At 35.6% G+C, this 27,456-nt stretch overlaps 1 protein-coding gene across 2 annotated transcripts; it reads right to left on the bottom strand.

Annotated features, from left to right (window-relative positions):
* Positions 1 to 27,234, bottom strand: taf4a (TAF4A RNA polymerase II, TATA box binding protein (TBP)-associated factor). Of its 2 annotated transcripts, none has more exons than XM_056468170.1 (15): positions 26,011 to 27,234; positions 21,000 to 21,139; positions 19,433 to 19,546; positions 18,597 to 18,689; positions 18,164 to 18,286; positions 14,910 to 14,999; positions 13,668 to 13,847; positions 10,800 to 10,944; positions 10,597 to 10,705; positions 7,985 to 8,154; positions 7,775 to 7,905; positions 7,447 to 7,572; positions 2,649 to 2,705; positions 2,433 to 2,552; positions 1 to 558 (listed from the first exon to the last, which is right to left on the bottom strand). In XM_056468170.1, the coding sequence occupies exons 1-15, from the start codon at positions 26,711 to 26,713 to the stop codon at positions 391 to 393; spliced, it is 2,469 nt and encodes an 822-aa protein (XP_056324145.1). In that variant the 5' UTR covers positions 26,714 to 27,234; the 3' UTR covers positions 1 to 390. The 2 variants fall into 2 exon arrangements, with proteins under 2 accessions (XP_056324145.1, XP_056324144.1); XM_056468169.1 differs by having other exon boundaries at positions 18,597 to 18,692.
* Positions 27,235 to 27,456: the final 222 nt, after the last annotated feature.

A 27,456-nucleotide genomic window follows, 5' to 3' on the forward strand; every position in this document is an offset into this window, starting at 1 on the left:
ATTTCTTAAAACATCTTTATAAAAACACAAATATAAAATGAATGGGTATTTCCACTGTGAATTCTTTTTGTTTTTGTGTTTTGTTTGTTTTTTTACATAGGTAATCTGCACATTACAAAGCCACCTTCTATGAAAAACATGATATATAATTGCAATTTTCTTTTAACACAATTTGAAGAGTAAAATCCAAAAAGGGTCAGAAAAGCTAAAAAAACAAGGCAAAAAGTAAAAGTTGTAAAAGAAAACAATTAGAAAGAGAAGAGCACGAGTCAGCTTGAGAAAGGAAAGGTATCACTGTATGTGAGACTGTGACAAAAGAGCGGTAAAGAAACAGTTGAAGGGAATGACAAAGAGAGTGAGTGAAATGAGGGAAGGACATGTGTGTGTCTGCTATTTGAGAAGGGCTCGATAGAGCAGTTGTGAGTGGCTGGTGCTTCTCTCGTTCTCTAGACAGAAGAGCAGATCCCTGAGGTTTACACGCGTGATGCGCTGGCGAGTGAACTGCCTCGACGCTCCTGCATTTAAGCCCCCGGATGCACTCGCGCACATGCCTGAGCCCTGCCAAAACACACACGCAAACTTTCACAAACTCGTTCAACAATTTAATACGCATGTTGGGAAATGAAAAAGATTTCTATGAAGAGAATGAATGATGATGATAATAATATGAAGATGAAATGTAAATATAAACAAATATGAAATGTAAAATATTATAAAGAAATATTTGTCATATTTATAAAATTTTACTTTTTCCAATATGGACAAAACAAATTATGATGACGAATGATGATGTATTATATGCTATTAAAATAATACAAAATATAATAAAAAAAAAAAACACTTTATCTTTAAAAACCATAAATAAAATATAATCAACATATTAATAAAATAGCAAATGCAGATTCTTTCTCTGAAAAAAGTAATCATAGTATGAAAAATATATATGATGAAAATAAATAGCATAAACGTATTTTTTTTATTTAAAACTGATTAAATGTCTCTGAAAAATGTTAATAGTACAAAGCTAAAATAAATAGATTAATAAACCGCTATGAAATATACATTTTAATAGATAAAAAAATAAATATTTTTCTGGTTAAGTGAATACAATTAGAATAGTAATTTAATACATAAAAGAGCTAATAAACTGAAAGATAAATATACAAAATATTTTTAGAATAAACTATATTTAATTATATAATATAGCAGAATACGCTGGTTATACACTCACCGGCCACTTTATTAGGTACACAATACTAGTTCCGGGTTGGACCCTGGAGATTTTGGTCTATATTAACATGATAGCATAACGCAGTTGCTGCAGATTTGTTAGCTGGACATCCATGATGAGAATCTCCTGTTCCACCACATCCCAAAGGTGCTCTATTGGATTTAAGTCTGGTGACTGTGGAGGTTATTTGAGTACAGTGAACTCATTGTCATGTTCAAGAAACCAGTCTGAGATGATTTGTGCTTTATGACAGGGTGCGTTATCCTACTGGATGTAACCATCAGAAGATGGGTACACTGTGGTCATAAAGGAATGGACATGGTCAGCAACAATACTCAGGTAAGCTGTGGCATTGACACATGGCACTATTGGTACCAATGGGCCAAGAAAATATCCCCCACACCATTACACCACCACCAGCAGCATGAACCATTGATATAAGGCAGGATGGATCCATGCTTTCGACGCCACATTCTGACCCTACCATCTGAATGTCGAATGTTTGGTGGTCTTCTGCTGCTGTAGCCCATCCAACTCAAGGTTGGATGTGTTGTGCATTCAGAGATGCTCTTCTGCATACCTCAGGTGTAACGAGTGGTTATTTGAGTTACTGTTGAATTTCTATCAGCTCCAACCAGTCTGGCCATTCTCCTCTGACCAAAGGCATCAACAAGGGTTTTTTCGCCCAGAAAACTGCCGCTCACTGGATATTTTCTCCTTTTCAGACCGTTCTCTGTAAACCCTAGAGATGGTTGTGCGTGAAATTCCAAGTAGATCAGCTGTTTCTGAAATACTCAGTCCAGCTCATCTGGCACCAACAACCATGCCACATTCAAAGTCACTTAAATCACCTTTCTTTTCCATTCCGATGATCGATTTGAACTGCAGCAGATCGTCTTGATCATGTCTACATGCCTAAATGCATTGAGTTGCTGCCATGTGATTGACTGATTAGAAATATGCGTTAACAAGCAGTTGGACAGGTGTACCTAATAAAGTGGCCGGTGAGTGTACATGTGCAACTATGTCAAAAATAAATAATCTGAAAATGTCTACACATGACCATGCTTTTACTTCATCCTATCTGCCTGTTTGTGAAAATCTGAGACCCCTGAAGCTCAACCTGACATCTCATACCTGCCTAACAGGTGCTAAATGATTTAAAAAGGGCACAGAAGGGCAGCAGACCACCGTTCAGTACCTCTGTGTCGATCCCGAGCGAAGGAGAATCCGGTTTTCTTTTCTTTCTGGGTCCGATGGCCGCCAACGCCGTCAAGTTGGCGTCTCTCTGTCGAATCTGAGCCAGTTCTTGTTGCTGCATCTGTAGCCACACACACAAACACACACATCAGCTCTGACCCATAATCAAACACAATGGTCCTCTGACTAGATAAACATGTGAAGTGTGTCATTTCACCTCTTTGGCCTTCTGTTTGAGCCGCAGCTGCTCGGGGTCCTCTTGTCGCGAGCGTGACTGCGAAATATAAATAGCAATTAGACACGATCAACAGTCCAAACACACTCAGACATCTGCTGGGATCAGATGAAAATGTAAAAATTGAGGCTGTCAATTGATTTAAATATTTAATCATGATTAATCTCAGCCTTTTTGCCGTGGGTAATGCTGTAATGCGTTCAGTTCCTGCTTAAGGAGAGAGACAAAAGAATGAGTAATTATGCTCTACTGCAATTTCGGAAATGAAAGATAAGTGCGTATTTAGACATCGGACAATTTATGCAAGTGCTTTACGTGCTTAACCAAAACACACACGCAAACAAGTAAGTGTCACCTGAATAATGCTCTTTTCACACTTGCAAATGGATTTTATAACAGTCTCCTTTGCCCGCAAGGCTGCGTTTACTTGACCAAAAATATGTAAATATTAGAATCATTAAAAATCACTTTTTTATAATTGTAATAAATTAACAATTGAAAAAAAAAAAAAGTATTTAATATATAATTGTAATAGAATAAATTATTTAATGTCATTTATTCATGTGATGGAGATTATTTCAGTCTTAAGAGTCACATGAAATGCTTTTTACAGTTTTTCTCAGTTGCTTTGGAATATTTCTCAGATCCGAATTGAAATTTGCTAAACAGTAAGTTCATTTCTTAAAACAACCCGTACAAATAGCAAAACACTATGGATTACCTGCAAAAGCCAGTCTTTTGCTCAAAATCTTTAGTTCATATCTAAAAACTAAATTTTTGTGTCAATGAATGTGTCAATACAGTCAGGATGAAAAGTCCTCGTGTCATTGTGTACGTATAAGAAAGTCAAACTACTTGGTCATGTTGTCAATATAACTGTGTTCTGATGTAAAATATGGCTTTTTTTTATTATATATATTTTTTTTGCTCTTTGTACTTTAATCTGTTGACAGATCATGTCACTGTGATACAGATAGGAAAAGACAGCACTGCATAGCACAAAGAAAAACTAAACTAAAGTAGAAATGTGAGCATAGGACAATCTCCTTTCAGATACAGCTTTATTAGAAAAAGCCAAGATTCACCTGGGAGAAATGTACAAATTCAGGACAGATTTAGAACAGAAAGTCTAATGGAAATGCATAAATGCGTTATGACAAAATATTGACAACTTGTTCAGCCATTTTGCATGTTAAGACTTATGCCACGAACAAAGGATTAAATGTTATGTGGGGTGAGACTATATTCAACAGAGACCAAAATAATACATTTTGATCAACATGACAAGCGATTGATAATGTGGGAAACATCAGAGAACTGCACATAATCAATTGCATGGATGTACGCAAGCATTTGCAACTTGATCACATCATGTGTCAGTCATGCACATCAAAAAAGCAGTTTCTCATTTCTTTGAAGATTGAACAGAGTTTTGAGAGTCTGAGAAATGGACCAAAGTGACTGAGGAAAAACTGTAAAACGCTGATTCTTAAAAACAATTTATGGCTAGAGTTGGTCCCACTTTATATTAGGTGGCTTTAATTTATGTTCTTGCACTGAAATTAATCATTTGTTACAATTATTGTATTGTGATTTGAATTTTTTTATTGAATAAACAACATGTTTTGTGGAGAGAAGCAGTTTGGTACTGGCCAGGGCCAAAGCCTGATACATTGTAGCACTCCCAGTCAGGAGATAGAAAACCACAGCAAGATCTTTTCTTTCCCACCAGTAATGTATCCTTGCTGGAATTTGGCACAAATGTGAGTGTACGTGCACTGAGAGGTATAAAAGAGGACACATTCACTCTGTGTGTGTGTGTGTAACAGGTGTCATCCTGCAGGATTTTAATAAACTACTTTTTTTGCTTTGCTTTAACCCTTTTCTGACTGAAGTCATTTAGCAGAGATCCATGACATGTTGTAATTATGATTTATTAAATACTTGCATGCAATTACATAATTGACCATCCCTTACACCTTTAAAGGACACCTATTTTACCCCTTTTTCAAGATTTAAGATGGGTCTTTTGTGTCTTCAGAATGTGTCTGTGTAGTTCAGCTCTAGATCAAGATATATATTTCTTCTCAAGGTCTAATAAACGCATCAAAAGGATGTTTTCATCATTAATGCTTAAATATTACAAATAAAATATAATATAGAAAAAAGGCCAGCCTTTAAGGTACAATTCTAGCTTTTAATAAATAATAAATTATGACTTCTGCGTCAATATACTCATAATTTGCTGCTTATTAATATGTATTTAAAATAAAAGTAGTAGTTACGTTTACTAATTAGGTAGAATGAGAAGAATAAACTGTCAATATCTGAAAAATAGGAAGGTAATAAGCCACTAGTTAATAGCAAGACATGGTTCATATATATATATATATATATATATATATATATATATATATATATATATATATATATATATATATATATATATATATATATATATATATATATATATATATATATATATATATATATATAGTGAGAATGGTAGCATTTGTGACTGGACCAATTCTTTCTCAACTTAAATATTGGCTAGTATCTATAAAGCAAATGTTTGCCTTATCCCTCAATCCTATCATATGCCTATTGTTAACCACTATGGCTACTTTAATTACTATTAATAAGCAGTAAATTGGGAGTTTATGCAAAAGTCATAGTGAATCTGTTTTCCCCAAACAAAAGTGTTGCACTGATAATATTTTTAGTCATATCGCCCAGCCCTACTTGATGATAAATGTATGAGTGAAATGTTAAATTTGCAATAAAAATCATTCATTTACTTTGTGTCTAGCTCCACATGGATACTAGCTATCAGTATTTGAATGTATTCATTATTATTCTTTTTTCATATACTTGAGTTCATGAAGAGGCAAAGTGTTTAAATAAGCATGACCTCTGTGCACTCAGAGCTGCTTCTGTGAGATGTGGAACTGGACAAAAGAGAAGCGAAACACAAGAGAGACTGATATTCCACATTAAGTCTGTGTCTCTGTGGAAAAAAAAAAAGCCTCAAGTTGTGCAGACAGTTTTATATAATTAATAATCTGATGCACAGAATCATGCTATGTATCCTGCTTAGGAATAAAAATGTGACGTTAATCACAGCAAAAGATTCACAGGCATCAACAGCACAAGAAGTCAAAATCAAATACATTTATATTAAGAATGTAATGCGAGCAAAAACTATGTATATATACATATTTTTGTATAAACTATTACAAACCTAAATATGTGTATATTTTATCAATTTTACATACATATACACTAATTTTGGAGTGGCTCAGTTATTAGCTCTCTGGTTACTGTTTCCCCCAGTCCAAACACATGCTGTATAGGTGAATTGCAACAAATCTTTATTTGGGCCCGAATGACAAAAAACTAATTTAAAACAATTTTAAGATTAGTTTTGCTTAAGTTGCACACTAGTTTGATCATGTATAAATATCATTATAACTATATTGTATAAATATTATAACTATAGGCCGACATTATGCTGACAATCTCTGTCTTCTGACCGAGTGCACCTTTAAAGACATGAATGGCATTCATAGATCTTGAGAAGCATACAGTTCTTTAGGGTCTATATAATTTGTAAAATAAAGACTTGCATGTTAAGGAAACAGCATGGAAGAAAGTTGCCGCGGGCCATGGTGCAGATGACCAAGTGCACCTTTAAAGACATGAATGGCATTCATATATATATATATAGTAAAAGTCAGAATTATTAGCTCTTAGATTTTTTTTTTTTTTTTTTTTTTTTTCATTTTTCACAAGTAATGTTTAACAGAGCAAGGAAATTTTCACAGTATGTGTAATAATATATATTTTTTTCTGAATAAACTGCTTTTATTCTAGCCGAAAATAAAACTTTTATTTTTTTATGAACCATTTTAAGGTCAAAATTATTAGCCCCTTTAAGCAATTTTTTTTTTCCGACTGTCTACAGAACAAACCATGATTATACAATAACTTGCCTAATTACTCTAACCTGCCTAGTTAACCTAATTAACCCTTTAAATGTCACTTTAAGCTGAATAGAAGAGTCTTGAAAAACATCTAGTAAAATATTATTTACTGTCATCATGGCAAAGATCAAATAAATCAGTTATTATAGATGAGTTATTAAAACTATTATGTTTAGAAATATGTTGAACAAATCTGCTCTCCGTTAAACAGAAATTGGGGGGAAATAAACAGGGGCGCTCATAATTCTGAATTCACCTGTATATGTAACTAGATAGAATAGACAGAGATTGATCTGTGCAACAGCCGCCAATCTGCTGCACCCTACAGATGCAGCCGGTGTGAAAGGCAGATGCCTGCACACTGCTTCTGCTCTTCATATATGCAAAAACACGAGTAATTGGCAGTTTATTCACATTGATAGAAAGGTGAGTAACTTCTATTTTAATTGAAACGAGTGGTGTGTATTACATTTTGCTTGCTTGACATTAATTCCATTATACAAGTCATATTTCAGATGCAAAAAAATGACTTTGAATTGAAAAATAAAGTATGTCCAAAACTAATTATTCAGATTATTAATATACTTTTTAAAAGTTGAGCAAAAAGAACCAGATCTTAAGTCATTTAAAGTACAAAAACCTACAGTTTTGCACTTTGTTGCCACAATTTTTTTTTTTTTTTTTTTGAGTTTGGAAAAACATGTACTGAACTTTAATCAATGATCAGAACCTCTAGCCAATGGTGGTATTAGATCTGTGTGAGAGAGTGCAAGTATGGCCGGAGGTGGTTTACTAACCTTAGCTGCCTTCATTAAAATTTCTCTCTCCTGTTCCTCTTTCTTTTGTTTCTCCAACTGGTCGAGTTGCTCAAAGAACTTGAGCTGAGCGCGAACATCCTCCACCTGCTCGTACCGACTATCCTCCTGCACACATCCATCATTAACATTACACACAGGCTCAAAACAAACGCAGTAAAGAAAGCCCGCAATGACCTCTGGATTCATGAGACTGACACATCAAGAGTGTTAAGAAACTTAAACATGTGTTACGAAAGTTATCAGTACAAATAATGCTGAAAGCAAGTACAAATCTTAACTAAAGGCTCGGATGGGTCGGCAAACCTGCCTTGTAAGTCATGTTTTTTTGCTGGGCGATCAATGAAACCTTCTCTAGTAGGTTTTGCAGTCTTTGTTGAGTGGCGTGAGAGACGATGTTCACCACTTCGGGACCCAGATCTGTCACTCCAAACCTTTGGCCTGACAACAAGAAGGACAACAGCTATCAGCTCTGGTAAAGTAGTACACATTTTAGTTGAACAGAATGTAAAAGTCTCACCTATCTCTAGTATCTTGTGCTGTAGCATACTGGCGGAGAGGAAAGCTTCATCCTTACAGGACCGCGTGACTGCGCCGACCAGCTCTGAGTTTGTGGCCAGAATACGAGCGCTCTCCTCAGAAAGATTAACGCCCGCCATTGAGGCCACGTCATTTATGTCGTCATCATCCCTGTACATTGACACATTTTATGATTCAATTTGGATTTGCAAGGTTGTGATTTGATGCAATTCTGATTTCAATTCAAGATCAATTAATTGGGCTATGAACAGCTGAAGGCACTGAAATAGGGCTGCACGATATTGGAAAAATCAAGTAAGTAATGTGTATTTATATAGCACATTTATTTTGTATGGCCAAACACACAAAGCACTTCACAGTGATGAGGGGGGTCTCTCCACACTACCACTAGTGTGCAGCTGCAACCACAGGACAACGACACCAGAGCGTTCACCACACACCAGCTATAGGTGGAGTGGAGAGACAGTGATAGTCAATTTGGTGGATTGGGAGGACATGGTGGGTAAGGGCCAATGGAGAGGATTTGGCCAGGACACCAGGGTTACACCACTACTCTTTACGAGAAGTGTCATGGGATTTTTAATGACCACAGAGAGTCAGAACCTCAGTTTAACATCTCATCCGAAAGCTGACGCTCACTGACAGTATAGTGTCCCCTTCACTATACTGGGGCATTGGGACTCACACAGACCGCAGGTTGAGCGCCCCCTGCTGGTCTCACTAATACCACTTCCAACAGCAACCTAGTTTTCCCATGTGGTCTCCCATCCAGGTACTAACCGGGCTCAGCCCTGCTTAGCTTCAGTGAGTAACCAGTCATGGGCTGCAGGGTGATATGGCTGTGGCAAATCTAACATTGCGATGTTTTAATTTTACGATATATATATTGCGATATGATTACAATTTCACCTGATGTGGTAAACTATTTGGAAAGAATTTATCATTTTAGATTGACTGGGATGATTCTGTAGGGGAGTGCATTTGCAGAAAATAAAAGAAACAAGCACAGATAAATTCAGGATTTTTGCAGCCGATACCCAGTACCAATACCTTGTCATGGTGATCGGCCGATACCGAGTACCGATTCTGATGATTCTTTATGCTAATGCATAAAGAACATTTTCTTTCCAAGTATGATACTCAAGTAAAGATCACACCTTATTTAAGAGAATAAATTAAGAATGCAGCATATAATACCTTAAGCACGTCTTATAATCATTTAGGTGTGAACATTTCATGGTCAGAAGTAGCTTTACAGAACATAACAGATGGCACAGGAGTTCATGAAATCAACCAGATCAGCGAGTACTGATCGAGTCATTAAATGTGATTACCGGCCGATACCGATCTCCGGCAGATCGATCGAAACATCCCTAGATTCAGGTATACAGTAATTAAATGTAAAATAATACCGCATAGTCTTTGTTTTATAAACAATTTCAATAGAATTTATCGTTATCGTTTTTTGAAAGTTAAAAACGGTACGATTTCATTCATTCACTTTCTTTTCGGCTTAGTCGCTTTATTTGGGGTCACCACAGAGGAATGGACCATCAACTTATTCCAGCTGCAACCCATCACTGGGAAACATCCATTCACACACATACACTATGGACAATTTAGCTTACCCAATTCACCTATAGCACATGTCTTTGGACTTGTGGGGGAAACCGGAGCACCCAGAGGAAACCCATATGAACACAGGAAGAACATGCAAACTCCGCACAGAAATGCCAACTGATCCAGCCGAGGCTCGAATTAGTGACCTTCTTGCTGTGAGGCGATCGTGCAACCCACAGTACAATTTCCGAAGCCTAAATGCTTTTAAAACCCTCACAGTATCAGGCTACAAAAAACACTTGCGAAATTATAAATTTTAATCCAGACTCAACATCGCGATGTTTTACATTAGCCAAATTGGTCGACATCACCCAACCCTAATGGGTATACTCATGATTATTGTAAATTGCGATATATCAATGCTGAAACGATATATTGTGCAGCCCTACTGTGAAATTTCAACCAAAACTGAAATAATCTGTCATTATTTACCTTTTTGCATTTCTTCTGCTGAACACAAAAGGTATTTTGAAGAATGTTCTTCAATATTATTGGTTATTTCTACTATGGAAGTCAGTGGTTACAGGTTTTCAGCTTTCTTCAAAATATCTTCTTTTGTGTTTAACAGCAGAAAGAAATTCAAAAAAAGTGTGAAACGAGTCAAAAAAGGTTTTAAACAAGAAAAAAAGGGATATTTGCTATAAATTTTTTTGTTATAAGGGAAAAAGCTCTTTAGTTTACACGTTTTAAATGTTTAGTATACATTTTTTTAAAGATCAATAATATTAGCCCCCTTAAGACAATTGCATTGGTTCAATCGGCTACAGACTAAACTGTTGTCCAATGATCTGTCAAATTAATCGAACTTGCCTACAGGTAAACTGTTCTGCAATTTTTATTCCCTGTAAAGTGATATATCAATGCATTGCACATGCTTCTGACAGTGTTGTTCAGCCTCTCTGCTATTTGAAATGTCTATGGTGCTTGTGGTAGATTGACTGTATTTACATTTTTTCTTTAAAATGAACAAACCTGAAAGTTCCTCCAGCTCCGTCCTTGGCTTTATTCTTTTGAGCAACCGCTAAATTGACAGAGCTATGAACCAGTTTGGTGCTGGCCATCACACCCTGCTTCAGTGGCACTAAGAGACAGAAAGGTGTGTGTGTGTGTATTATTATAGTATGAATTATGTTATAAGTCAATGATGGATGTGATGCACTAAATGACGCTCTCACCTGTCTGGATCTGTTTGAGCTGTAACTGAGGCTGACCCACCACTATGTGGCTGTGAGGTTGACCCCTGAGCGTGACCATCGGGGTGGTGGTTAGGGTGACCTGAGGGGGCTTCACTATTGCCCCCTGTTGAGGAGACTGCAACACCTGAAACATGCAAATAAATGCACTTTTGTAAAAGCAGAAAAATAGTTTTTAGATAGTTAAAAAAAATGGAATTAACGTTCCTTTTTGAGCCAACATTGCATAATCTTACATTCAATTACATTAATTGATCATGCATGCTAGTTTAATACTCATTAATATATGCAAACAACAACAATAATTATAGATCAATATGAATTGAAACGATTTTAATACAGGGCTCGAAATTAACCTTTTTGCTTGGTAGCACTGGTGCTCCTAACTTTTAAAAATTTAGGCACACCAGCCAAAATTTTGTCGAACCCACCAATTATGAGCACCATTACTACAAGTTTTATATAAAGATTTGAAATCAACACTAATCAAAACTAACAAGCAAAAAAATATATATGCTTGCGTCAGGAAAATATGTCTCAACGAAATCCCGTTATTACAAGACAATACATTTTTATAACATAATTGAGTGACCAAAAGATACACGGACCGCTCACCTGCCCTGCACGCACTGCTTTACATGAATGAATCTGTTAACGATAACTGTGCTGTGTTCTCACGGGTGGTGTCTGATATTGCACAGATGCTTTTGACATATACCTTATTATTTAATAATAATACCGGTCTTTTCATGAGCTGCAATATTAGTTTAATCTTAGTCAGCGCAAGCCCTTTTGCGATGGTGTACGTGGGCTTAACTTTTACATACAGCTGCACAGCTGACAGCATCTGGCGATTAAACAGAACCTCTCGTGCTTAAAATGTGTAGTTATGGCAAACAGTTACCTGAAAATTCCGTCCCACAGACTTTACAGTGAATGCTTTAGTTATTTTCATAGCGAACCTGAAGCCAATGGAAGTTATTTATCCACTCTTCGAAAAATGTAGATGGTGGATTAACATTCACCACATGATCAGTAATCAGATGTGCCATTATTTGTAGCTTTAGGTGGTTTTTAAAACTAAATCTGTCAATGTTGTTTTCATTCTCATCTTCAGCGCTTTACATTTTCGCGGTTGTCGCTCTCTTGTAACTAATAAATTACGAATGGACTAATAAAAAGAGCACGAAGGCGGGGCAAGCATTGCGGGCTTTGTTTACTGCAGCAAGTTGACATTTTTAAACTTTTAAACTGTTCCTGAGCTCTGCGTTTCAAGTGCAAAGATGCATTCTGTGTGTGAATCCTAAATCCGCGCATGCAGTAAACAATTTGCTGTGAAATAAGGTTGCATGCAACAATTTAATGCACTGGCACAAATGCTCCCAAATATAGTTTGAGGTTGCATAGATAAAACACTCTTTGTAGAACCCTGAGTTTCTTTTTGGTTGGCTATCTGTTTGTTTCTAATGTGTCTCCTGTTTTCGTTGCTGCAGACTAGTTCAGTAAAAAGAAGAAGAAAGAAGAAATGCCTGCATGTGTTTAGCGTTTTACTCATCACAAACACAACAGTAATCAGAAAGAGATTGCGCTGCTTTGGTTTTTTCGGGGATAATTATTGTGATCTCCCGATTGCAACAGAGATACTGGGAAATGTCTCTAGACTGATGGCATTCCATGCCGTTCAGCCTTAAAATATTAAAATGTGAGCAAAGTCACCTGTTCAGTAATCACTTAAGATACTACGCAAGATCTTTAGATACTACGCATTATTCAAATACTAGATCTAAAGTGACGTTTGTAAAGTAGCAACAGTCTCTGCTGTTCTGACGGTCTGCTGGAAAGTAGCTCCTCATACAAAAGGGTTTTTACTTTCCGTGTTTGATTTTCTTTTTTATATATATGTATATATATATATATATATATACACGATTATGCCATTGAACTGTTGTATAAACGCAATATCACACTCACAGCAGTGTGATATAGCTGTATATCGACACTTGGCCTGCAGCCTTATGCCAACGCATGCCTCCCACCAGTCCCGGTATACAGCCACATCGCACTGCTACTCGTGTGATATTTCTCAAATATAATTGATATTATTTTATTTATATATATATTTAATATTTAAATATTTATATTTTTATCTAATACTAGTGTTGTATTAAATGCACAATTATAAATGCTCATATTTCTGCTATTTGACACTAATCCAACTGTGTATTTTCCTCATATAATGCTTGCTTGTTGTTAATTGCATTATATTATAAGTCATTTTGTAATACAAGATGTTTCAGATGATGCTTTCCTGAAGTTTTATGGTCCTTAAGCACCCATAAACAAATAATTAAAATCTATTCAGCAAAATTCTTTGAATGGTTCATTAAAAAAAACAGCACTTATCTACAAAAAAGCCTACAGTTTTATACTTTGTTGTCAAGCATCAATATTGTGCACCAATAAAATGCATATAATGTTTTCTTTAGTATTAACTGACAGCACAGAGTGACTTTCATCATTAAACTATGCACAAATAAAATCAGCAAAGAGTAAGACTAAACACTTTTTTTTTTACCAGTAATGTACTGTTAGCATTGAAGCTGCACTAAGCAATATTTAAAAAAACCATATTGACCACACTGTTGGTCTAAATCCCAATCCAGCCAATCAGAATTAATGAGTGTGTCTAATAACTGAATCAGAAATATCAAAAAATTACAAGGTTAATATTAATGTCTGCTTGTTTTGCTACTTTCAAATATCATCAACATCAATTGGAAAAAAATTCTTAGTGCAACCCAGTGGTGTCATCGTGCTTGCTGTAAATGATGCATGTGGAAGAGTGTTTACCAGTGAGGCTGTCTGACTGGAGTTGCTGAGGGCAGGCTGGGTGAGTGTACGAGGGGAAGTGGTGGTGCCTCCAGCAGTGTTGGGGCTGGTCAACACCACAGCGGGTGACTGGAGGGCCTGGCTCTGCTGAATGAAGGCCGTGGAGTCTGGAGTGAGCTGTCGCAGAGCTGGAAGACTCCTCTGTGGAAAGAGAAGGATCATTATGGGCAACAAATAGAGACTTGGGACGATGACAAAAAACCCTCAATATAATTTTGATGACGATAATTAAATAATCTCCTAAATATATATTGGAATGAAACTGCTAATAAGTGGCAGAAAGTCCCATTCTTTTCAATGAATGATTGACTTAAACACTGCGGTGTTCTTCTGAGATACACAAATGTCCTGCTCTGGCTTATTAGAAATCCTTTTCAATAATAAAACAGGTAAAAATCTAAATATATTGTGTCTAAACTACTCCTTCAACTCTCTCAATATTAAAGTCTTATTTGTTGAACTGCAAAAATCAATTATCACATTTGCAATTGTGCTATCTCCGGTAAAACTGCACACATCTTTTTAATGTGATATTATTTCATTATCAAATACTATAAATATACAGTACGAAAAACAGAACCCTGTATTTGGATATTATTGCTTTCATACTATTCATTTTTATAGGATGAGGAAAGACTTATCTATATTTTATTTTTTATTTTTTGCAAAGTGAGTAAGATGATATCAGCACACACTTTCTGATCAACAATTTTGCGATCATCAAAGTCTATAAAATCCCTTGACACAAAAGGTTACTGTTTATGAACTTGTAGTTTTTAGGTAATTTACAGGATTAGGTAGTTTACAGGATCAAAAATGCATATAAATCTATTTAATGCATATTAATATACTCAGCTGCAGTAATCAGAACTAAACAAGAACTCTCAAGAAGATCATCAAAAGAAATTATTAAAAAATAATTTAAAATATTATATGCTTATATTATATGAATATTATATAAGCGGATTAAGACTGTAACATAAAATGCTTCCCAATCATGATCAATATGCTTTGTGTGTGTGAAATTAATCCTGGTTTGCTCCTAAATGATTTTCTGCAATTACTGGACACTTAGGTTAATTATTCATTTAATAAGAGTTAATTACACTTTAAGTACCTGGGTTCTTCACCTGTAATACAACTATATGCAGAAATGGATTGAACTGTGTGTTCTTGAAAGTTTAAGAAGTGTGATATTTTTACCTTAAGGAAAGGCACTAGATAAGGCTGAGGAGAGGAGTTGAGCTCTTTGTAGAGCCTGCTGGTGAACTCCTCTGCTTCAATCTTCCCTTCCTGAGAAAAAAACCACAAATGAACAATAAGTTACAATACACTGGGGTTAAAATACAATAAAAAAACAATACTGTTTATTTTAACCTAGAGAGAAAACATTTAGGTCTGAAAAGTACTAATAGAAATTCAAAAAAAAAAATTAAAAAAAAACATTCATTGTAAACAAAAGCTGTGTCTCATTTCAGAGTTTGCATCCCCTGAAGGATGCAATCGAAGCATCATCAAAGACCGTCTCCTTCAAATGCAGCCTCCAAATGCGTCCTTCATTTGCCTTGGTAATGAAGGATACAACCGGTGGATCATTTGCGACCTCGAACATCCCAAGATTCATTGCGCACTGATAATGGCTTTTAAAAGAAAACTCTGGATTACAGTTTTAAAGGTATGAATTAGGTTTTATTTAACTTGGATATCTAAACACATGTTAGTAAACAGAAAAAAAGCTATGTATGAAATCTATGAAAGTGGTGGAAGGCCTTTTACACAGATCTTACAACTACCTATGGCGTTATTTCAATGACAAGTGTTGTGAGCGAAGTATTACTAAGTCGAGATCACCAAGTAGTAAGTCGAAATCACATTCATGTAATATGAGCACGCGAATCACTTTGCTTGTGCGCTGATTTCCTCTGTTCATGCACACCCTCAAATATACGCTGCTCTTGCGCTGATTTTCTTATGCACTCTCAAATAAACTCTGCTGAAGTGCAATTTAGTGTGTTTATGTAGTGAGTATGTCTCCAACATTTATTAGATTTGCCAGGAATTTATAAATGTCTCCAAAAGACCTACAGAACGACATTGATGCATCCTGAAGTAAAGTGAAACGGCCATAAACTCCAGCAAGATAAAGTTATTAAATGCAGTCATAGACCTTCATATATAAATAAAGTAGAATTATGGAAGCTGTGTTCATCATAACTAGGAATGTAAAATAAGATTATACTATATAGCTATTGATACACAGTTATTATCTTAATAATAGTCATGTTTGCTGGCCTCACGCATCGTGCAGCCCTGTCAGTCAATCAGAATGTAACCTTAAAGGGTCAAACACATAACGCACAGCACTACTACGATTACAGAAAAGTTTACTCTGTTATAATCACTTACATTTCAATACGTTTTGATGTGATTATAACCCACTATAATATATTTATATATATATTTTAAACAGCAACAACTGAAGGTTTTGAACGACAAGTTGTAATGTTATAGAGCCAGATCAGTATCAAAAATAACACACTTACAAAATTAAAATCATACATCCACAACACAATTCACATTTACAAAATCCAATTCGTAATTCAAAACATGATTCAAAAATACACAACTCCAATTCCTAAATGAAAAAAACTTTACATAAATTTACACAACCAATTCGTAAAGTCTGTTTTTGAACCATGTTTAAAATTTATGAATCGCATTTGCGTATTTATGAATCATATTTTGAATTTAGAAATTGGATTTGTGTATTTATGAATAGTGTTTTGAACTTAAAAATTGGATTTTGGTATTTTTAAATCGTGTTTTGAATTTACGAAATAGATTTGTGTATTTATTTATATAAAAATGATAAATATAATATATTTATTTATTGTAAATGTCAATTGTGTTTTGCATGTATGAATTTTGTTTTGTAAATGTATTATTTTTGAGACTGATCTGGCTCCATATAATGTAACCGTGATGGGAATGAATTGTTGTGTGGCGCCCCACCATGGAAGAATGAATGTAGCGTAAACCATGATGTATGGATCAAAGGAAATAAACCTCAATTTGCCTTCAGATTGCTTAAAATAAGTTTTAAAATCACTTTGTAAAAAGTTATTACAAATTTTATTACCGCTTATTACGGCAGCTGTTACTAGGTGACGAGATCTGTCCTCTGTAGGCTAGATCATCTCATTTCAAAATGCACGGTTCAGCCTGTGTGGACTTCGAAGACACAGCTAAAACCACCTTCAATACACAACATATGTATATCTCCTAACATTAATCAAAAGTTAGAGTAAATACTTTAACATTGTTTAAAAAAATAATTATTATTATTTATATATATATATATATATATATATATATATATATATATATATATATATATATATATATATATATATATATATATATGTTTCAAATAAATTATGTTATTCCAAACTGATAAAGCAAATTATTATATTAAATTAGCATATTTCAGACAGATGCAGAAATAACTGAGTAACGCTGGAGAAACAGCTGCTAAAAAAGTTTATATTTTAAAATACATTAAAATAGCTGTTGTAAAGTGAAATAATATTCTGTTACATTTAATTATCATGATTGTTTTGAATGAGATTTTAGTAACACTTTATTTTAAGTTACAATTCATGCTATTAACAAACCATTAATTCAATTCAATTCATCTATATTTCTATAGCGCTTTTACAATGTAGATTGTGTCAAAGCAGCTTCACATAGAGGATTATAGTAAATTGAAACAGTGTCAGTTCAGTTTTCAGTGTTGAATTTCAGTTTAGTTCAGTTCAGTGTGGTTTAATATTCACTGCTGAGAGTTTAAACACTGAAGAGCAAATCCATTGATGCGCAGCGCCACAGATCGTGAACCATGCAAGCCAGTGGCGAGAAAAAAACTTCACCAATTGGCGAAAGTGAAGAATTAAAAAAACCTCAAGAGAATCCAGGCTCAGATGGGCATGACCATTTCTCCTATGGCCAAACGTCTTGAACAAGACTATTAGCTCGATAAACTGCTAATTAGCTGCTTGTTAATAGTTAGGTAGTAAGGCTGTAGTTTGGTTTAGGTTTTGGGATGTAAAATAAAATTCATACTAATATAGCTATAATAGAAAATATAGTTAATAATATAGATGTAATATCCTAGTAATAGGCAGGTAATAAGCTAGTAGTTAATAGTGTGAATTACGATAAGTGAAATTTATCTTATTTACTTAATTAATTCAAAGCATTTGCACTAATGTGTATAAACTGAAGAGCAGATAATGAAGCACTCATTCAACAACCTGCAATATAATTAGGTTCAATTCAACTGTTGTGCACAAAAAGTCTTTAAACATAATTAAAATAGACTTTTCCATCAAGATTAAAATAGAGATTTCCATCAAATCAGAATCATGCAAACACACAATCAATCTCTTGATACTCACCAGCAGGTTCTTGACCAGCTCTTTAACGTTGGCGACAGTCTCTGACGACTGCTTACCGCTAGTGGCTAGCTTTATCAGCGTAGACAAGAAGTTCCTACATTTCTTTACATTCTCCATTGTCTCCTATAAAAAAGGAAAATCACTAGCATTAGCGCACAGCCATTTTCATCCTCCAGCGGTACAGCTCAATGCAATCCGTGTTCCCACAGCATAATCTAAATGTTCAGGTTACGATTTAATAGCATGAGTCTTATATCAAATGGGGATACCAGGGGATTCCCAGAGTGCTTTCATTTAGATTTGCACTAGGAAATCTCACACATTTCACCATCCCTTACAACACATCAGGTCAGTTTACAGACCCTTTAAGCATGAGTCTTCAGTTAAACCGGCGTGTCTTTTGTGTGATTGCTAAGTTAGCGTAGCCGCTCACCGTTGCTGAGGAGACGGTGGTCCCTGTGGCAGCAGTCACAGTCCTCTGGGCGGCTCCTGCCTGCACTGACAGCACTGGACCCACAGAGGAGGCCTGCTGACACACCAGACAGAGAGCATGAAGAGAACAGCCAACACACAAGTAAACTGTGTGGCACAGATTCATTTCTGAGGAGCCATTTGTGCATGATCTGGCTTTGTATTTACCTTTACTAGTGTTTACACGATAATGGAATAACTTTGATAAGATACCTTAAAAATGACCAATACTTGATACTATTACTGATGCCATGGGTAAATATTGTACTACTAACGATATCTCACAGCAATTCGTAACTTTTTGATTTAGTGGCTTTTTCGTGTGAATTCGTACGATCTCATTTGTACAATTTAGTATGATTTGCTTATCCCCAATAAAGGTTTGGTTTAGGGGTGGGATTTGATGCCATGCCTCCTTTAACAAATCATACATTTGTGGACAATTGAATGCGTACGAATACATATGATTTAGCCACTATACTGACAAAGCATAAAATAGTTACGTTTCCTCGTAAGGTCAGGCTGTTTTTACTGGTAAAAAGTAGGTTGCTGTCACTTTAAAAGCAGCTGTTTACTTTCACTTTAGATATAACCAACTGTATAAACAAATATTGAATTTTGACTTTATTTGACATGTTTAGACTATGCTTGTCTAGACTTATGTAGACAATTCAAAGAGACACACAGTGTACAAGTATGGCGTTCTCACTTGGATGAATTGCTAATGCATAAAAGTGACGTTGTGCAGTTTAAAATATTCCAGTATAAATACATATCAATAGTTTTGACAACACTTACCTGTACAGGTGGTCTCTGGAGCGTGGTTGTGGCTGTGCTGCTGGCTGTATGAGAGCCCTGCTTTATTATGGTGGTCGGGGTCACCTGTCGGGCCATAAGAGGAGTTCCAGGTGCCTGCAGGCATACAGAAATCACACAGACATCAATTCGCTGATACTGACATGAAAAAATGTATTTAAAAAGCACAGAACTAGTTTATGGCTAACTGTAAAATTAGGGCTAAACATTAATAAAACATTTAATAAATATGTAAAATATTATCATTGTTACTTCTTTCAAATCTTTTTGAAAAAATATTTCTCAGAAATGCAGTATTTAGTCTAAAACAGCTCATAACGTGTGTCATTATACAGGATTTCTGCAGGTTTCATCAAGTCAAATTTAAGACTTTTTAAGACCCTTTTAAGACCATTATGAATGAATTTTTAAACTTATACAGGACTAAACACTAATGGATATTTCTAATGGCCTGGTTGGACCCACAATGATGTAATTATTTCCTAGCAACATACTTTAATGTATCAAAACAAGAAAACTATAATTGTATAGAATATTTACAACATAATATTTCTCTTTTTTTATGACACGTTTAACATTATTAAAAGCATAATTATTGTGGAGGCAATTACATAAATAATCAAAAATATATATTTGTTGGCTTTTGGTCCAAATTGATTGAGTATAACTTCTATTCAAGCTAATGCATTTCTGTTATTATCACGAGGAACTGTGTAATTGTTTTCAGCTTTCTTTCCCTGATTTTATTGAGATGGATCGCTGGTGATTGGATGGATGTCGGCCCAATTGGGTAGCTGTACTTGGACAGAGAAAAATGAAGACCTGTTTAAAATTATTTAAGACATACAATACAATATTTCAGTGAATGTAAGACTTTTTAAGGCCTAAAATTTTGTTTTTGAAATTGAAAACATTTTAAGACCCCGCGGGAAACCTGATTATAGATAAAACATTATTAACATATTTTACATTAGGGCATATTTTTTACATTAGGGCTGCACAATATACAGGTTTCAACATTAGAAGTGGATCAAAAAAAGCCAACAATAGGTGTTGTTTAATAGTTTTAGAACAACTCTGAAAAAAAAAGTGATCCACTTCAAATGTTGACTACTGTATATCAAAACAAAATCAAAGTAGTGATTTGGCTTAGCGTGACTATCACACAGCACAAGTTTTAAAGCTAAAAGCTCCAGTATATCATCTTAACACATAAAATAAACGTCATTCTGAAACAGCAGAGCATTTTTATTTGCTGACAAGGTCATTGTTATTGCCAGGGTTAATGTTTTGTGAATCAAAAACTATTAAATATAAGTACTATATTTTTGCAGTAAAGAAACAATAACTTTTTTTCCATTTTACAGTACAGTTGTGTTTATATATGTCTTCAATATTTTATACACACAGTTAGCACACTTTTCATTTCTGGTAGTTTATAGAACCACAAATATATTTACTATTCCGCAGCCTCAGCTACAGTCATTCTCAAATATGCAGTGCTGCTGATGTCAAATCAGTTGAGGGTGGTCAGATCGGATGGCATCACCTGAGCAGGAGTGATCTGCGCAGGGGTGGTGCTGGCGGGGGCAGCAGGGCGGGCGGCCTGAGTCTGGGCCTGCAATTGTGCCAACATCTGCTGTGGGATCATCAGCAGCTGACCACTGTCACTGCGCACCAACACCATACCTGGACACACAAACACGACACACACAGAAAGGTTGACATCACTCCCTATGTAAATTGTTATTCATTAGTGAGCTTTTATCCTATTGATCTGACTGGAATTGAGTCTGGCAAGCGTGCCCTGCTTAGAGGCAGGAAGAATACAGCTCACAGTTGGTGGCCTATATTTGCACGACACACTAAGAACCGCAAAACACTCCATCTCCTGTTACTGTGTGAACCAACGGATGCGTTCTCATCAGAAACTCTTGGTCAGGGAATCCAGATGGCCTCTTGTAGAAAAATCTGTCAAGTATTCTGTCCAGCCAGACAACGGGCTTGTCAAAATGACCAGAGCACACAGTCATGACAGAAATCTTCAGAAAAATATTAATTAGATGTGCGTTTCCTGAATGTAATCCCAGTGTGTGGCTGCATCTGAAATCCCAAACTTCCTTGCTATAAAAGCATAGGGTTTTCAAACTTGTGTAAATTAACTGTGGGTCAATCTAAATAGGGCTGGACAATTAATCGAAAAGTAATCGAAATCGACATGCAGAACCTATAACCGATCTAATTTTTCCAGGTCAATTTTATCAATTACTTTCCTCACCACACATGTGGAGTCACGTGACCCCACTCTATTAAGGCTACTTTATACTTCAGAGTCAAATGCACAGGTATAGTCTGTGCAGCCTTCATGTGCATACCCATGTACAGTACCTCTCAAAGAATTTAACAACACATCGCAAGTTTGCACTTCAATGATGATGATTGGAAGCTGCGCCAGAGACGGCATATTTTCCATTACAATAAAATTATGATTTACTTTAAAACATTTGTTAACAGAACATTCAATAAATGACTGTTTGAAATATTATTTACAAGATATACAATAGTTATTTTATTTAGAAAATATACTGCTTATTTCTACTTTATTAAACATTTAATATTGAAATTAATTTTGATTCCAAAAGTGCAAGATATTTATTTTCACTTTTTTTATAAGAAAAAAAGTGACTGTTGGTTTTAGGCAGTGGGTGTATATTATTTCAGTAGTTCAACGTTGATATTCAATAAATAATCATAGATAGCACAATGTGTGTTTTCCTAAAAATCAATTAATGCTCCCCTCAATCAAAAATCTGTCACCTGTAATACTGTAAAAAACTTGCTCAATAAATAAATAAAATAATCGTTCATTAATCGAAATCGAGTTAAAATGTTCAACTGATCGAGATTTGGATTTTAGGCCAAATCCCCTAGCATTAAATCTAAAGCCTGGTTAAAGAGCGTTCTGGGCTTTCAAATGATATGATCAATTAGTCTTAACTTGTTTTTAATTCATTATAACTTATTAAATTAAGTTAATCATGTTCTAACTTAATTTTATAAGGTACGCAAGCTGTTTTAAGGGTAATTTGATTCAGCTACAGCTACAGTGCAGGTTTAAAAGGATAGTTCATCTAAATTGACTCACAATATATTTACTCACCTTTAACTGGTTCCAAACCTTTATGAGTTTCTTACCTCTGCTGAACATAAAAGAAGAAAGCTGAAGCCATTTACTTCAATAGTAAACCAAACGAACACTATGAAAGTCAACTTTCTTCCAAATATCTTCCAAATTCATAAAGGTTTGAAATACGGGTGAGTAAATAATTACAGATTTTTCATTTTTGGGTGAACTACCCCTTTAACAATCAACATCTGGTATTCATAAGGTAACAGATGGGCCGGTATATGATTTTAAAACCTTGACTTTTCCAAACCGCGATATACCTGTTATCCTATGCCTAGAGATAACACCCTTGTGGGCAAATTTGCTGTGTCAGTATCATTGTTTTCATGAATACAGAACGAGACCCGTTTACATAACTGCTCTAGCATTGTGCATCCTCATTTTACCAGCAAGTTCTTCCTGAATGGACTTTGCAAACTATACATGTAAGAAAGAAACTCTTCTTCTTATCACTAGTCACATTTTAATCACAATTTAACTTTTTATTTGCTAATACAACTGTCTATACACAATGAAAAGTGTTGCCATGATAATCCCGTCTCTTATAAAGTGTGTAAACATGAGGTTTAAAAGCTGCCTTTAGAGTAACCCCAGGGTTACACAAAATGTGGATATGTGTCTCTTGTATGTGTCTGAAAGAACTTGCGAAATCTACTCAGATTACAATACCTACTAGATCTGGTGAGATTGTGAAAGCAGCACACAATAGACACTATCCCATGAGAGTATGGGTGAGGATTTGTGCATGGCAGTTAAGAGACAGGAGTGATGCTGGTAGCTCACATGACAATGACAAGGCCACTGCAGTATGCAGAGTAGGCCTGTCCCAATGATCAATATAGCGACTTATTGCACAACACATGGACATGACTTCAATCATTTTTGGTAATGCAATATATATTGCCCATACATAAAAACCAATTCAAGCAACATTTTAGCTGATTGTGCAACATCTCTATCTCTATTGGAGGTGTCAGTGTCAGTATGGTTAAAAAACACTATAGTATTTACTATAAATTACTTTAGTATATTTTCATGTAGGTATCTGACAACTGAAAATTGATCTGGCAGCAGATATCGCAGCCTCTGTTACTTTTTACCAAGCACTTTTTTTTTTTTATATTTATTATTATTTATTAAGGATACGCGATTTTACATTCTGATTGCAAAGCCTAATTATTAAATTGACTATATTAAATGAAATATTCTTAAGAATTAAATATAATGTGTTCTTTGGAAGAGTGTACTTGCATTGTGATGCGTTTATATTGTCAGTTGGCATTATATAATAAGTGGCATAAAATGGTCTTAAAATGACAATAATATTGTTCATCGCATTATATTTGGGTACAATATATCGTAGAACAAAAAATAGATACCGTGACAGGCCTAAAGCAGATTATATGATTCAAATTTTATTATAAATCTATACAGGCCTAGAAAAAAATTAAGAGACCATGTTAAAATTATTATCAAGTCTCTGGATTTACCATTAATAGACGCAGGTTTTGATTGAAATGTTCATTTGGGTTTTATATTGATTTTTTTAAATACTAATAACTTCAAAATGACAGATATCATTTCATGCATTTATTTGCAGAAAACTACAATAGGTCAATATAAAATACTCCATATTTTCAGAGCTTAAATTTGTAATTTAAAAAAATGTGTATGAGCAATTCCAGCGTTATGGATCAGACGTTTGCAGTAAAAACTCAAAGCATAAATTGACAGAAAGTATATGTTAACATTATATTGAAGCAACTGTTTATATTTTCCAAAACAACTAACCACAGAGTTATGGGATTAGAAAAATATCAATCTGTAAACATTTTTTATATTTTAAATGAGCAAAATAAACATGCGATATAGATGTGACCAGAAATATTGGCGAGTTTACAGTATACAACATACTTTGTACAAATTCTCTGAATTAAACTGCGCAACCCAAAAGAAATGATGCTAATCAAAAGGATAAGAGTACACTATAGAACAAAAATTATACATTTATTTTATTTGACATTTTTGTATTTATGTAGCTTCGTTATGGATGTGGCAGATGTAAAATTGCCGCTTATGTGACTTTGGTAAATCAAATATAATAGTTTGAAACACTGACAGAGAGATGTTTGAGTATTTTTAAAGTACTGTAAAATACTTGCTTACACAAAAAAAGTGAAAACGGTTTCTCTGTTTTGGTGAAAACTTCATTTTTTTCACGGCAAGGTTGACATTTGCATGGAATTGCTCATATATGTGAAATAGACTCTTACAAAGAAAGCTAAAAAAAATGTTAAACTTTTTGACTCTCCAAAAAAACTGTGTTTTACTGTACAGTTGTTCAAAGACACGTTTTTTTTCATAGTGTGAGGAAAATTCTACCCTAAAATAGAAAGTAGTGTTAAAAGTATGACATGAATGTATACATTCAGTGTATAAATAAGAGTGTATACATTTCTACATATATTTCCATAATATTTGAGATTAAAAAAACATGGAAGACATTATCAAATGTTATTTTGAAGAGGGCTCTTGATTTTTTTCCAGAGCTGTATATATTATTACACTACTGTGTAACTTTTTTGTGAGTGTGAAGTAATTACCTACACATAAGTGGAAGTGTGAGTGCAGACAGGGCACTTGTAAGAAAGTGAAACAGTGCTGAAGACTGAACAGTGCTGACTAAAATGACCCAAATGGATGGTCAGACTACTCTTCTTGTTAGGTTTACTTCTATTATTGTATATGAATGCTGAAGACTGGAAACACGAGCTTTCAGAAAGAAGTTTGGTGAACTCTGACTCTCAAATTTGTATCATGTGAGATGTGACCTCAGATGACTTTAAAAAACAATACAAATTTACATGAATGACGAGTAGCTTGTTTTATTAATTATTGCTATACTTTAAAGCATTTTTTAAAAAAGATGCAACTATTATTGCATTAAAATATAGTTCGCCATTAAAATATGGAAATGACTTTGACATCAACTTGTTTTCAATCAACTTATAAAGACACAGTTTCCCCAAATATTTAGTAATAATCAAGTCTGCTGGACTTACTTTTCACTTAATACAAAAGAAAATGTCAAACAGAATGAACCTATACAGTGAAAGTTGACAGCTGTCTGACAGCTCCAATTAAAGAAAGAAATGTAAGCATGTTCGGAGTGTGTTTCAGATAAACTACACATTAATTACACGCTATAATAGATATACTTTTGTTTTATGCACTTATGTTTCCAGTTCTCAAATACTTCAGGAGCGCGCAAACTTCACAGGAGAGCAAAACACTCTTCGTAAATTTCTCTAAACACAGATTCACGTCATTATAGACAAGAATTAGGGAACGTGATAATATGAGCGTGGGGTACCTGGAGGTAGCTGGATATTCTGGATGTTCTGGCCCGGGCTGCTCTGGGGAAGTCGGGGCGCTAACACCTGTGGCGCGCTGGCCCTGATGGTCGGGCTGGATGATGCTGATGCTACCGCAACAGTTGCCGGAGCTGCGGTTCTCGCAACCCCCTGCAAAACAGCCCCCTTGGCCACTGCAGGGCCGACAGTCATGCTGCCTGCGGGCTGGATGATAGTTTTAGGAGACTCGGACTTGCTCGCTGTGACAGATGCAGAAGTCTGGTTCAACAAAAGAGGGGTCGTTGTAGTAGTAGAACTAGTAGTAGTAACGTTAGTTGAAGTAGTAGTTATTCCCGGGGTCGCTACATTGGCTACAGAAACGGTGGTATTATTATTACTTCCGTTAATAGTTAAACCTGTTCCAGCAGTTTGCATAGATGGCCTGACAACTGTCACTGAGGGTCCTGCACTGGATGCTGCGGCTGGAAGAGTCCCGAAAGAAGACTGTATCACTGTGTTTGGGCTTGGGGCGACCGTGACGTTTCCGAGTCCTTTCGCCACCCCGGGCCCGTTATTAACAACCGGGACAGAAGTTGAAGCGTCGTCTGACGATGATGATGATGGACCACTGGACACTGGAGTGCCGCTTTCAGTGTGCGGATCCATTGCATTGCCTCCGTTCAAAGTTTGCACTGTGGACGTCCCGATCAAAGTAGTTACCATAGCATTAAGAAACACCGGATCGCCTTAGCTGTCTTCCATCTGTGCCTCTGGCACATCAGTTCATGAAGTTTGGGTTTTCATCGGCTTTTCCCTCCAGTTGCTTTTCGAAGGAAACAAGCGTGAGTGAATGGGAGTCTCGTGTCACAATGTCAATAAGGATTTGACAAGCGCCCCGTGTCACCTCAAGTCCATTAGTAACAATGCTCTTGGGAGAAATAATCATCTAACACACTTGAAGAGCGACTGCTTTCATTATGTTCATATGTACAAGAGCTCGCAAAATGTCAACATTAGCTAGTTGAATTGCCTCTTTTCCCGGAGTCAGCGGGGTGATTTTCCGGCTGCCTGGGCGCTTACCTCAAACTTATTATGGCAAGATGTGGAAACGTCTAATCTAATACAACCTGAAGTGTCGGTAAAAAGTTTCTTTCCCACTCTTTTAATACAGAAATCCTTATATAGCAGGTCAAAGCCTGCCGCCATCTTCGATGTGAACAGTGAGGAGCTTTGGACAAAATGACATTGCGCATGCGCGCAAAAGCGGAAACGTCATTACGCTGAACTTTTGTGGAGCCGCCATTGGTGGTCTCCGTGCGTGGAGGCGGGAACATGAGAAACGTCAGTTGATTCTGGCAGAGCGCGGTCAGAGTCGGTCTGTCATCGAGAAAAGGGCCTTGTGAAGTTGAAAAACAACCGTTGATTTATACGGGCGCTGCTCTCGGTTGTGTCTAGATGCACTTATA

Source organism: Danio aesculapii, chromosome 11 (genome assembly GCF_903798145.1).
Source record: "Danio aesculapii chromosome 11, fDanAes4.1, whole genome shotgun sequence".
NCBI classification, from domain to species: domain Eukaryota; kingdom Metazoa; phylum Chordata; class Actinopteri; order Cypriniformes; family Danionidae; genus Danio; species Danio aesculapii.

Excerpts from the sequence above, each read along its gene's own strand:
- taf4a (XM_056468169.1), bottom strand. The coding sequence starts at position 26,713 with ATGGTAACTACTTTGATCGGGACGTCCACAGTGCAAACTTTGAACGGA. Across the intron at positions 18,287-18,596 it reads CCACCGTCTCCTCAGCAACG|GAGACAATGGAGAATGTAAA; the intron begins GTGAGCGGCTAC and ends CCTTTTTTATAG. Across the intron at positions 559-2,432 it reads CGCTCGGGATCGACACAGAG|GGCTCAGGCATGTGCGCGAG; the intron begins GTACTGAACGGT and ends GTGTTTTGGCAG.